Source organism: Xenopus laevis, chromosome 4L, assembly GCF_017654675.1.
Source record: "Xenopus laevis strain J_2021 chromosome 4L, Xenopus_laevis_v10.1, whole genome shotgun sequence".
Lineage (NCBI taxonomy): Eukaryota > Metazoa > Chordata > Amphibia > Anura > Pipidae > Xenopus > Xenopus laevis.
The window spans coordinates 22,064,242-22,076,347 of record NC_054377.1 but is presented as its reverse complement, the minus strand read 5'-3'; the positions used below and the strand labels follow the sequence as shown (position 1 = coordinate 22,076,347).

General features: G+C 36.1%; 1 protein-coding gene across 1 annotated transcript in view; it reads left to right on the top strand.

Moving 5' to 3' along the window:
• LOC108713475 (mucin-2) overlaps positions 1–12,106 on the top strand; it is a 66,594-nt gene that overhangs the window by 24,978 nt on the left and 29,510 nt on the right. The window contains exons 27-41 of the mRNA XM_041589962.1: positions 52–98; positions 182–379; positions 1,201–1,230; positions 2,033–2,437; positions 3,421–3,471; positions 3,828–3,968; positions 6,262–6,396; positions 7,040–7,165; positions 7,263–7,346; positions 7,618–7,743; positions 7,904–7,987; positions 8,258–8,380; positions 8,541–8,624; positions 9,153–9,257; positions 10,846–10,950. Of these exons, the coding sequence (XP_041445896.1) occupies positions 52–98; positions 182–379; positions 1,201–1,230; positions 2,033–2,437; positions 3,421–3,471; positions 3,828–3,968; positions 6,262–6,396; positions 7,040–7,165; positions 7,263–7,346; positions 7,618–7,743; positions 7,904–7,987; positions 8,258–8,380; positions 8,541–8,624; positions 9,153–9,257; positions 10,846–10,950 (1,844 nt within the window). The remainder of the gene's footprint in view (positions 1–51; positions 99–181; positions 380–1,200; positions 1,231–2,032; positions 2,438–3,420; positions 3,472–3,827; positions 3,969–6,261; positions 6,397–7,039; positions 7,166–7,262; positions 7,347–7,617; positions 7,744–7,903; positions 7,988–8,257; positions 8,381–8,540; positions 8,625–9,152; positions 9,258–10,845; positions 10,951–12,106) is intronic.

Genomic DNA, 12,106 nt, shown 5'->3' with positions numbered 1-12,106 from the left:
CAATTAATATGTTGCAACACTTATTTTAAATCTATCTTTCTCCAATTATAGCATTTGCGGATCTGACTCCAATGTAAGCTGTCATTTTAACCAATCAGGTATGGCCTCCCTTCGGTATTTGTAGCATATCTTGTGAAATTGTTAACATATTTACTGAAATCAATGCATTTTCTTTTTGCAGCTTGTGTGTGTGTTATCAATGGCACTACATATGAAGAAGGGGCGAGTATCTCTAATCATACACAGTCAGGAATCTGCATTGAAGTGAAATGTATCAATGGAACCGCTCAACCTCACATAACTATCTGTCCTACCACACAGTCCACTTCCATTCCCACAACTTCTATTACCACTACTCCAAAGGGCTCCACCTCAACAGGTAATGCTTCCATAGACAAGGCAAGCTGTACAAGTCAAAATGGGTCATTTACTTAACCAAAGGCAGTGTGCAAAGTGCAAATCTGCAATTTTTCAGCACTTTGTGGCACACTTCAGATCTAGTTTGGAGCACCTCTCTATTCCACCTCCCACTACTTCCCATCTTTTAACTTGCACGTCATTCAGAAGCAGCGAACGCACCTGCTATGGAGCCTTGTCCTTATCACCTGCCCTATGGACAAGGTAGGCCTGCAACCCTTGGAACTATGGTCTACCTCATCACAGATTTTTTTATTTGCCATGAAATGCTGACCACATCCAGGTTGGGGAAAGAACTGCTTTGCTGAATGAGCACTAAGGGGCACATACTCAAGCTTTTTCCCCCAGTCTATTGTAAATTACCCCCAAAGTGTAATTTGAAGTTGGTGAAATCAAGTAATTTGGTGTTAAGTAAAGAGAGGTCATTTCAGAACTGGAAGGCAGGTTGCACAGTGCAAAAATCTGTTCCCAGCCTTAATGAATTGTAGCAGATGTCTACATTCCATTTCAGAGCATAGAGACCTGTGGCCATCACCATAAATACAGTACTGCTTGTGTTCAGCAAGCTTGTAGGCATGTATGTTCCCCCCTACCCACCCCTACTCGTTTCATAACTTGCAGGTAACAGGGTGTAACATTAATTTGTATCTTTTAAATTGTGTAATCTTATGGTCAATGTACCACTCAGAAGAAACAGGTTAGTCTCAGAGCAAATGCTATATTTTATGAAGGAAAGGCTATTGACTTAGAAAACTAAAAAAAATATTTTTCTTCTCTTGACAGTTACTACCACAACTCCTACTTCTGCTACGAGTAAGTCATTAGTGCTAGCTGAAAAAAGGGGGGGTTTCTCTAAATGTAAGGAATTTGTTTCACCAAACGTATATAAAATTATTAAGTAAATACAGGGCTTTATATAACATTTACTTGCTCAGTACATGCAGAGTTAATTAACTGCATTGTCATGCCATATTTGTTCAACTTGAATGTGCTTGCCTATGAGTGAAGCATCATGTCATTAAAAATTAGCAACATTTTGTACAACTTTAAAAATTTCATTTTACAATTTGTAGAAGTTAGAGGGGACCCACCCTATTTTTTAGGATGAAAGAAGATATAATTCTGAGCAACTTTCTTATATGCATCAATTAAACATGTTCAGCCATTGTAAGTTATTCACAAAAACAATTGCTAATGAAAGCAAATCACTGTCCCCTTTTTAGTCTCTGCACTACTGGTTGTTGCTAAAAATTGGCAGAAGCCAGCTGATTAACAAAACAAAAGCAAGGCATTGTGGGAGTAGAATTCTTGGCGGGAGAAAAGCTGGTTTCTGCTATGTTCAGAACCAACATTGCAGAACTGGACAAATACATTAACAAATGACACTGGAAATGTTTCCTTAATGTATGTTGCGGAAAATGCAATTTTCTTTCATTATGCAAAAATATTATTCTTTTTGTGGGTGGAGCTTGCCTTTAATTTGCATTTGAAATTTTTAACTATTTTCTTTCACTATGCAAAAATATTATTCTTTCATTGGGTGGAGCTTGAATTTAATTTGCATTTGAAAGTGTGACTTCTGAATTCTTTAATGGCTGCATTTTTCCCTGTTCAGCTTGTGTTGCAGGATGGGTTTGCAACTGGAGCCAATGGTATGATGTTAGTAAACCACAGGAGGGACTAGATAGTGGTGATTTTGAGACATACGAAGAAATAAAACGACATGGATTCACAATCTGTGAAAAACCGGAAGACATTCAGTGCAGAGCAGTGTCTGCTCCTGATGTCAGTTTGGATCAGATTGGGCAGACTGTCCACTGTAATTCATCATATGGATTTATATGCAGAAATAGTGAGCAGAATCAAGATGCAAGCTTTTGGCAGAGGTGCTACAACTATGAGATCAGAGTGAGCTGCTGTGTTTGGGATTGTTTGACTGCTACCACCACTAGTACTACTGTTGTAACCACCACCACAGAAAGAACTACACCACCTACCACAACTGAATCCACAACTACAGGTGAGGATGCTCTTAAGAAGAAAACGACACACTCTTTTTGTGTTCAGTAGCGGCTCTATAGAGGGCAGAGTAGAAGAAGGATCCTATGGATATTATAGCTAAAGTCTGATCACTAAACTTTTTGGTAACTTTTTTCACCAAGAATACAATGTAATGGTCTTATGTAATACAAGTCTGCAACTTCATAACAGTAAGGTGGCTAAGTTATTTCCTCAAGAAAGTCACCAAACTGGTCTCAGTCTAACGGTAAAAAAAATCAAAGCCTAAAATACTTTTGGTTTATTACTCTACCAATAGTCATCTTTTTTCATAGCCATAACTATAGACTTAGTAACTCCATGGAACTGACAGAGTGAGCAATCAAATATTTTTATCTAGCTTATCCAGACATTAAACTTTAGAATAAGAAAGAACCTTCAAACTTTAGCTAGACATTGGCTTTCATGGCTGGTAACTGAGAACTTTAAATATTGATCAAACCTTTTGCCAACAAAATGAAGGCTCTGGCCTCTTTAATGTGCTCTGGTGAGCCATGTGATGCCAATACAAAGTTTACACCTTGTATGTATTAGCAAATATGGGACTGTTTATCCAGAATGCTCGGGACCTGGGGTCTTCCAATAATAATAATGGATCTTTCTGTAATTTGGGTCTTCATAGTCTACTAGAAAATCATGTAAACATTAAATAAACCCAATAGGCTGGATGAATTATATCTTAGTGTGGCTCAAGTACAAGGTACTGTTTTATTACTACAAAGAGAAAGGAAATCATTTTTAAAAATTTGGATTATTTGGAAAAAAGATGGCCTTTCCATATTTCTGAGCTTTCTGCATAATGGGTTTCCAGATAACTTATCACATACCTATATATTATATTTGCATTGAGCTTGCATTTTAATGTACTAGGTGCCTTAATCAGAAGACATAAAGTCAGTGACTTAATAACAGCTACTAATTCAACGCACTGCATTACTTTTATAGAAACTACTATGAGCACAACTACTACTAGTGTGACAACTACTACTATTCCAGGTAAGTCAGGAGAACCAACCTGTATCCCTGAATTAAGTTAAATTCTGAGCATGAATACCCCAGAAACATATGCAACTTAGATGACTATGGTTTTGTCATAGTCAAGTATGAAACATAGGACTTCTGACTGTTTCAGTTACCCTAGAACCCCCATTTCACATTTTTCAAGGGAACCAAGCAAGTGGTGTAAATTCTGGGAATATGTAAAATCAAGGAAATGCATTATGCATTTTATATTGGTGGACCATAAAAAAATGAGGGAAACCTTAAAAACAGGGAATGTAAATTTGAGGTCTCACTGTTTCAGATTAATATTTACTTCTGTGACCCTAACTGCACATCTATACCTTCTTAAGGCTCATCAACAACCACCTTCCATGAACCTACTACAACATCATCTACCAGTACTCCCCCATCTTCAACAACTACTACATTACTATCGAGCACAACCAATGGAAGTACTGCTTCTAGTACATCTGTGACATCTCCTACTACAAGTAAGAGATTATATTTAGGAGTTTAAGAAATATTTGGTTAGGAATATAACTTCATTTCTAAAGCTTGTGGAAAATGTAGGAAAATAAAGGAAGTCATATGGAGTGGAATGAAATATTAAAATAAAATCAGATACAGGAGTCGCACCTTGCTTAATAAAGAAAACAACATGGCCCTTCATGGCAAATGACAATTACAGGATTAAGATGCCATTGGACTTACATAAGAACAAGATTTGGTGCACTGTGATGTGCAAAATTAAGGTTGCAAGCTATACCTGTCAGACATTTTTTTTGCTATGAGTTACTAGACCAGTATACAACTTTTTATTATATTAACAATTAATCAAATAAGATGGTTATATTTCTTTACACTGTGAATGAAATCCATCTAACCTTCCCAGCTTCCAAGCTGAGTGTGCCCCCAATATGCTGGTGGTCGGAATGGTCTGATATACTGTAACTATTTGGATAATGTACACTGCATATATACTGTAATTTCATACAAATCAATCAATTACCAATACAAGAGGTGAATACTAGAGGGCCATGACCTATGGAGCTTATCCTTATATATTATATATTAATAGGAATTTCATTAAGTTCCACCAAATAAAGAGAATTATCTATATACTCTCATTAACATAGCTATAAATAAAGGTTAGAAAAAAAAGTCATTAAACTCTTTTTCTTTAAATTTATCCTCTTTAGATGTATTTAGCTTTTGAGCTTTGAACACATTAATAAAAGGGATCACTAGCCAAGCCATTGTCCTTTTATATTAAGTTTTAAAATACACTAATTAAATTACATATATATTTACATCAACTTAGTATGGGCCACAGCCATGATAGAGTAGTTAGCTTCCAAGCCAGTCATACATAAAGTGGTACCGTACTTTGTACATTGCTTTTAAAAGGGATATTTTCATAGGAAAAAAACATTTTTTTCAAAACACATCAGTTAATAGTGCTGTTCCAGCAGAATTCTGCACTGAAATCCATTTCTCAAAAGAGCAAACCGATTTTTTTATATTTAATTTTGAAGTCTGACATAGGGCTAGACATATTGTCAGTTTCCCAGCTGCCCCTAGTCATGTGACTTGTGCTCTGATAAACTTCAGTCACTCTTTACTGTTGTACTGAAAGTTGGAGTAATATCACCCCCTCCCTTCTCCCCCCAGCAACCCATCAGAAGAACAATGGGAAGGTAACCAGATAGCAGCTCCCTAAAGGTGGCCATACACGGGCAGATTAAAGCTGTCGATATCAGTCCTTTAGACCTATTCGGCAGTTTATCTGCCCATGTGTGGAGGCTCCCAACGGGTCCTCACAATCGATATGAGGCCAAATATCGATCGGTCAAGTTTGATTTTTTGTACGATCCAGGACGATGCGGTCATGCGACCCGTCGGAGCCCATTTGTATTATCGTAATGCGATTGTTCGGCCCCAGGGCTGAACGTTTGGATTCATCCGATATCGCCCAGCTGTTAGTGGGCATATCGGGTTAAGATCCGCTCGTTTGTCAACCTTGCCAAATGAGCGGATGTTATAGTGTATGGCCACCTTAAAACAAGATAACAGCTGCCTTGTAGATCTAAAAACAGCACTCAATAGTAGAATCCCGGTCCCTCTGCGACACATTCAGTTACATTGAGCAGGAGAAACAAATGCCTGCCAGAAAGCAGTTCCATCCTAAAGTGCTGGCTCTGTCTGAAAGCACATGACCAGGCAAAATGACCTGAAATAGCTGCCTACACACCAATATTACAACTACAAAAATACACTTGGGCATACTCTCTACGTCTGCTAATTTATGCTGTCATATTAATTTTTCTTGTTTATGTAAAATCAAATAAATTAGTGAATTATTTGCAGTGTAATATAGAAATAAAAATCATAACAGAATCCCTGATGAGCAGCCTCTGCACTGATTTCCTAGGGCACTAATTACATTTAGGCTGTTCCAGTTGCTACATTAGTTGAAAGACAACTTTAAAAGAACATATTTATTTTACATTTTAAAATTAGGCCGGACGGGATACTTTCTAATAATATGGCTTTGAACATGTGGATTCCAATTTAGAATTTAACACAAATGGATTGTCTGATGGTTTGATGGTCCATTCACAGTCTACTTACCTGTAGAGTTGACTTTACCATGCATTTTTAACTCATGACTGCATGCATGACAAAATATGATTGCACTGCCAACCTTAGCTTTGATTGGCACTTATGGAAAGAAGCACAAATTGTGAGCTGATAAGGGTTTCAACTGTTTTTGCAATGTTACAGCAACAGCTTCCACCACAACCCCTATTATTGACTCAACCACAGAATGTACAACAGAAGTGACAGAGGAAACAACTCTAGAAACTACTACTACTACTACCAAGAAAACAACGCTAGAAACTACACCTGCAACTTCTAGTGAGTGAATAAAATTCAAGCCATTTTCTGAATGAAAGTATTGCTTAAACGCCTTCTTTTAACAGGAAGCAATACATTCAGGGTTTAATTAATTAATTAGATATTTTCGTTTTACTTTTGCATTCCATTAATGTTGATTTTATTATATGACTTCTTCAACAGAACAAATTTTGAAGATGAAGTAGTCAAATAAGTGTATTTATCTATGTGTGTATTTATTTTGAGTTGTTAAACAGTACAAACATTATACATTATATAGTACCCCTAATAGGAATGCACCAAAGCCACTATTTTTTGGAAGGGAAAATTTTTTCACTTCGTTGTTTTGTGACAAAAAGTCACGCGATTTCCCTCCCCACCTCTAATTATGTAATGCAATCTTTAATATAAATGAAATAATTTCTTTTAACTACTTTAAAAAGATGAATAAGTATGAATTTAACTTGAATTTTGATTAATTTGCCCCATAGTGTTAGCCTATCTTTCCATAATGGTTTAGCAAGTCATACATGTTTGTGTATATATTTGGAGTATTAAAACTGTATGAACACCATACACTATACAAATATATAACATATGAGGTTTCCATGATTTGCTTTTTTTAACTATTTCTATTGTTCTTTAAAATAAACCTTTTAAACAGCACCTACAACAAGTACAACCACCCCTATATTTACAACAACTCCAACAGAGACCTCCAGCAGTCCCACATCAACCTCAACTTCTACTACTACTACTACATCTGTTACCACAACTCCTCCTACTCCATGTATGTAATATATAGGTTATTATATAGAATTTAGATGAATTTTGTTGAAGAATGTTTGTTAATTTATTCTGTTCTACTACAAAAACCTCTAAAACAGCACCACCAACTCAAGGAACCAGCAGTCCCACGTCAACCCAAACTTCATCTGCTACTACATCTGTTACAACAACTCCTACTCCATGTACGTAACATAGACTATTATGTAATACAATCTTTAATAGTATTTACATCTTTACTTATGTCTATTGTCTTCTTATTCAAAGAATGTTTTTTAGAGTTAAAGTTTACTATTTTCCATAATCATTTAGTAAAATATATAGACATCTGCTTCTATATTTATTTAGATGTTGTTAAACTGAGTGAACACTATACATTTAGCAGTACCTTTAAATATTAGGTTTTTAACTTTTTCTTATTTTTCATTGCTCTTCTGCAAAATAAATATTAAACAGCACCTACAACAAGCACAACAACCTCCATATTTACAACAACTCCAACAGAGACCTCCAGCAGTCCCACATCAACCTCAACTTCTACTACTACTACTTCATCTGTTACCACAACTCCTCCTACTCCATGTATGTAATATATAGGTTATTATGTACAATTTATCTTTTAATAGTAATTACATTATTACTTATCCATTACATAGTTCCTTTACATACAAGATTTTCATGGTAGATTTTTGAAGAATGTTTGTTAATTTATTCTGTTCTACCACAAAAACCTCTAAAACAGCACCTCCAACTCAAGAAACCAGCAGTCCCACGTCAACCCCAACTTCATCTGCTACTACATCTGTTACAACAACTCCTACTCCATGTACGTAATATAGACTATTATGTAATACAATCTTTAATAGTATTTACATCTTTACTTATGTCGATTGTCTTCTTATTCAAAGGATGTTTTTTAGAGTTAAAGTTCACTATTTTCCATAATCATTTAGTAAAATATATAGACATCTGCTTCTATATTTATTTAGATGTTGTTAAACTGAGTGAACACTATACATTTAGCAGTACCTTTAAATATTCGTTTTTAACTTTTTCTTATTTTGCATTGCTCTTCTGCAAAATAAATATTAAACAGCACCTACAACAAGCACAACAACCTCCATATTTACAACAACTCCAACAGAGACCTCCAGCAGTCCCACATCAACCTTAACTTCTACTACTACTACATCTGTTACCACAACTCCTCCTACTCCATGTATGTAATATATAGGGTATTATGTACAATTTATCCTTTAATAGTAATTACATTATTACTTATCCATTACATAGTTCCTTTACATACAAGATTTTCATGGTAGATTTTTGAAGAATGTTTGTTAATTTATTCTGTTCTACCACAAAAACCTCTAAAACAGCACCTCCAACTCAAGAAACCAGCAGTCCCACGTCAACCCCAACTTCATCTGCTACTACATCTGTTACAACAACTCCTACTCCATGTACGTAACATAGACTATTATGTAATACAATCTTTAATAGTATTTACATCTTTACTTACGATTTACTAAGGGTCGAATATCGAGGGTTAATTAACCCGTGATATTCGACTAGGATTTGAAATCCTTTGACTTCGAATATCGAAGTCAAAGGATTTAGCACAGATAGTTCGATCAAAGGATTATTCCTTCGATAGAACGATTAAATCCTTCGAATCGAACGATTCGAAGGATTTAAATCGAACGATCCAAGGAATATCCTTCGATCAAAAAAAAAAGACAGTACTTCGACTATCGAATGGTCGAACGATTTTTACTTCGAATCCTTCGATTCGAAGTCGTAGTCGAAGGTCGAAGTAGCCCATTCGATGGTCGAAGTAGCCCAAAAAAAAACTTTGAAATTCGAAGTTTTTTAACTTCGAATCCTTCACTTGAAGTTAGTGAATCGGCCCCTTAGTAGTACATTTACACATGATGTTTTTAACTTTTTCTTATTTTGCTTTGCTCTTCTGCAAAAAAAATATTAAATAGCACCTACAACAAGCACAACAACCTCCATATTTACAACAACTCCAACAGAGACCTCCAGCAGTCCCACGCCAACATCAACTCCATCAACTACCACACCTCCTCCATGTACGTAAGATCGAATATTATGTAATACAATCTTTAATGTCAAAATATATTTTTTGTAGTTAGTGTTTTCTTTGTTTTTTTTCTGACCATTTTGCAACATATATAGAAATTCAAGTTCGTGTATTTATTTTGGAGCTGGTAAATAGTATGAACACTATGCATTACTCCTCACCTTTTCACATGAGGTTTCTATGATACATTATGACACTTTTCTCATTGGTACTGTTCTACATGATATGTATTTGTTATCCCCTAAATGTAAAATTATAGTTGCAGATTGATTAATAATCATTATGGGTAAACAACTTAATATAGCAAAATGTTTCAGACCAAATCATTCTGAACTGATTCAAATTGTTTTGAGGATCAAATCTGGCGTAATAAACAATGCCAATATCAAAACCGATTGAGTAAAAAATTGGCTTTGCCGCAGCTGTAAAAAGGATTCAATATCAGTGATGGGTGAATTTCTCCGGTCTCGCCGAAAAATGTATTAAAATCCGAAACGATGAAAAATTTGCAAAAAGCAAATTTTGCCGCTGGTGACAATTTCAGCGCCGGAAATGTTGCCAGCGTCAAAAAAACCATTTTGACGCTGAAAACAGCGAAATTCTTAAAGGAACAGTTCAATGTAAGAATAAAAACTGGATATATAGATAGGTTGTGTAAAATAAAACATGTTTATAACATAGTTAGTTAGGCAAAAATGCAATCTATAAAGGCTGGAGTGTCTGGATGTCTAATATAATAGCCAGAACACTACTTCCTGCTTTTCAGCTCTCTAACTCTGAATTAGTCAGCGACTTGAAGGGGGACCACATGGGACATAACTGTTCATTGAGTTTCTAATTGATCCTCAGCATTCAGCTCAGATTCAAAAGCAACAGTTATGTCCCATGTTCCCCCCTCAAGTCACTGATTGGTTACTGCTTGGTCACCAGGGTAACCAGTCAGTGGAAACCAAGAGAGCTGCAAAGCAGGAATTAGTGTTATGTTCTGTTATGTAACACACAGTCACTCCAGCCTTTATACATTACATTTTTGGCTAACTAACTATATTAGAAATATTTTTACACAGCTCAGCCTAGCTATTTACCCAGTTTTTATTTTTATAGTGAACAATTCCTTTAAGCATATTTGGGGGAATGAAATCTGTTTTGCTATCACAAAAAAACTGCCGCAATTACCATTCCCTACATTAGCAACTAAGATTTTAATTGTTTGCACCCTTTTTTGACAGATTTCAGACCTCAACAAGTTCCTCACAAAGTGTGCCAACAAATGGCTTTTGCAAATATATGCAGTGCATGTAATAAAATTCGCAAGCTCAAATCATTTTTTTGTGACAAAATATTTAACAAAACCACATAGTAGGTATTGCTAAGCCATAATGAGCTATGTAATATTCACCAGCCAATGATATTACATTGTGGGCAGTGCCAAACATTCACAAAAGCTCCATTTTAAACATATTCAATTTTAATTACATTGCCCAATTGGGATTTCTTTAGGAACAAGATTTAAATCATAAGCATTTTGAAAACATTTAGTTAACTGATAAAATTTTGTATTTCTACTTCTGAAAAAGCATCCACAACAAGCACAACCATGTCCTTGTCCACGACCACTCCAACAGAGACTCCAACCAGTACCATCACCACCACCTCTACCACAGTATCATCAACTTCAACAGGTAAGTCATTGTAACATGACAAACACAAGCCTGCAAAACCCAAATCTTCGGAAGATAAGTGTGGATATAGGATATTTTTCCACTTTTGTAAATGAGCCCTCTGGAGACTAGGATATAACTGGGTCTATTTAAAACTTTCACGCCAAGATTAGGTAGGATATAATCTTCAGGCTCTTATGATCCAGTACTCCCAGCACCCAAACTTACTGTATTATGCAAAATTCTGAAGTGGAATCCTTTCTTAGAAATATTTCAGTCTGCGGGTTTATGTAGAAAGAAACCAAACATAATTAACAGATAATATCTATGTAACTGTTATTCTGAAGCTTCCCGACATCATATAATACACTTTGTAGTATTAATGTGGAATTGTAAAGGAAACAAATGCCAGTTGTCTTAACAATATGTAAAAGATCACCTTCTATGCAAAATACACTCATATTTGTATGGTTTTATTTACAAACGCAAGCCCTAGTGCAAAGCCCTGTAATGGAAGAAAATTGCAACTTTAATACAATTTACATTGTATTGGTGCATCATATGCAAGTTAAGCCTGATGCTTTACTTCTGTATTGTGGGTATAAAACAAACGTGATTAGCTTCCAAAATTGCACTTTGGCTTGTCAATGAGCCCTGTAGTATTGATATCTCCATGGGGATATCTCCAAGTGGGCAGGAAAACACATCTAGACAGGAATGTTTTATGTCAGAAAGGTGACACAATCGTTAATTATTTGATATCTGATATACAGTAACTGATTTGCTCATGTACAGTGTGTCAAGGATTAGGTAGGGGGTGCTGTGGAGACTGATGAGGGAAAGGTGAGTCCTTGAGGCAGGAGCTGTATGTGCCTAGGGAACACATAAAGGGAATGCAGGGACCGGATGAAGAGGGTGATGAGTAAGACTGGAACAGGTGCAGAGCGGAACAGGACGGAGAGGGTGAAGATCAGGACTGGACTAGACAGGATGAAGAGGGTGACAACTGATGACAGGAACAGACTGGATGGGACAGGATGGTGCGGGCGTAGATCAGATCAAACTGGGGATACATTGCAGAAGGAGACTGAAGCAGAAGGAGACTAGAGCAGAAGGAGACTAGAACAGGATAGCAAGAGGACTGGATAGCGAGAGGATGAGAGCAGTTAGCAGGAGA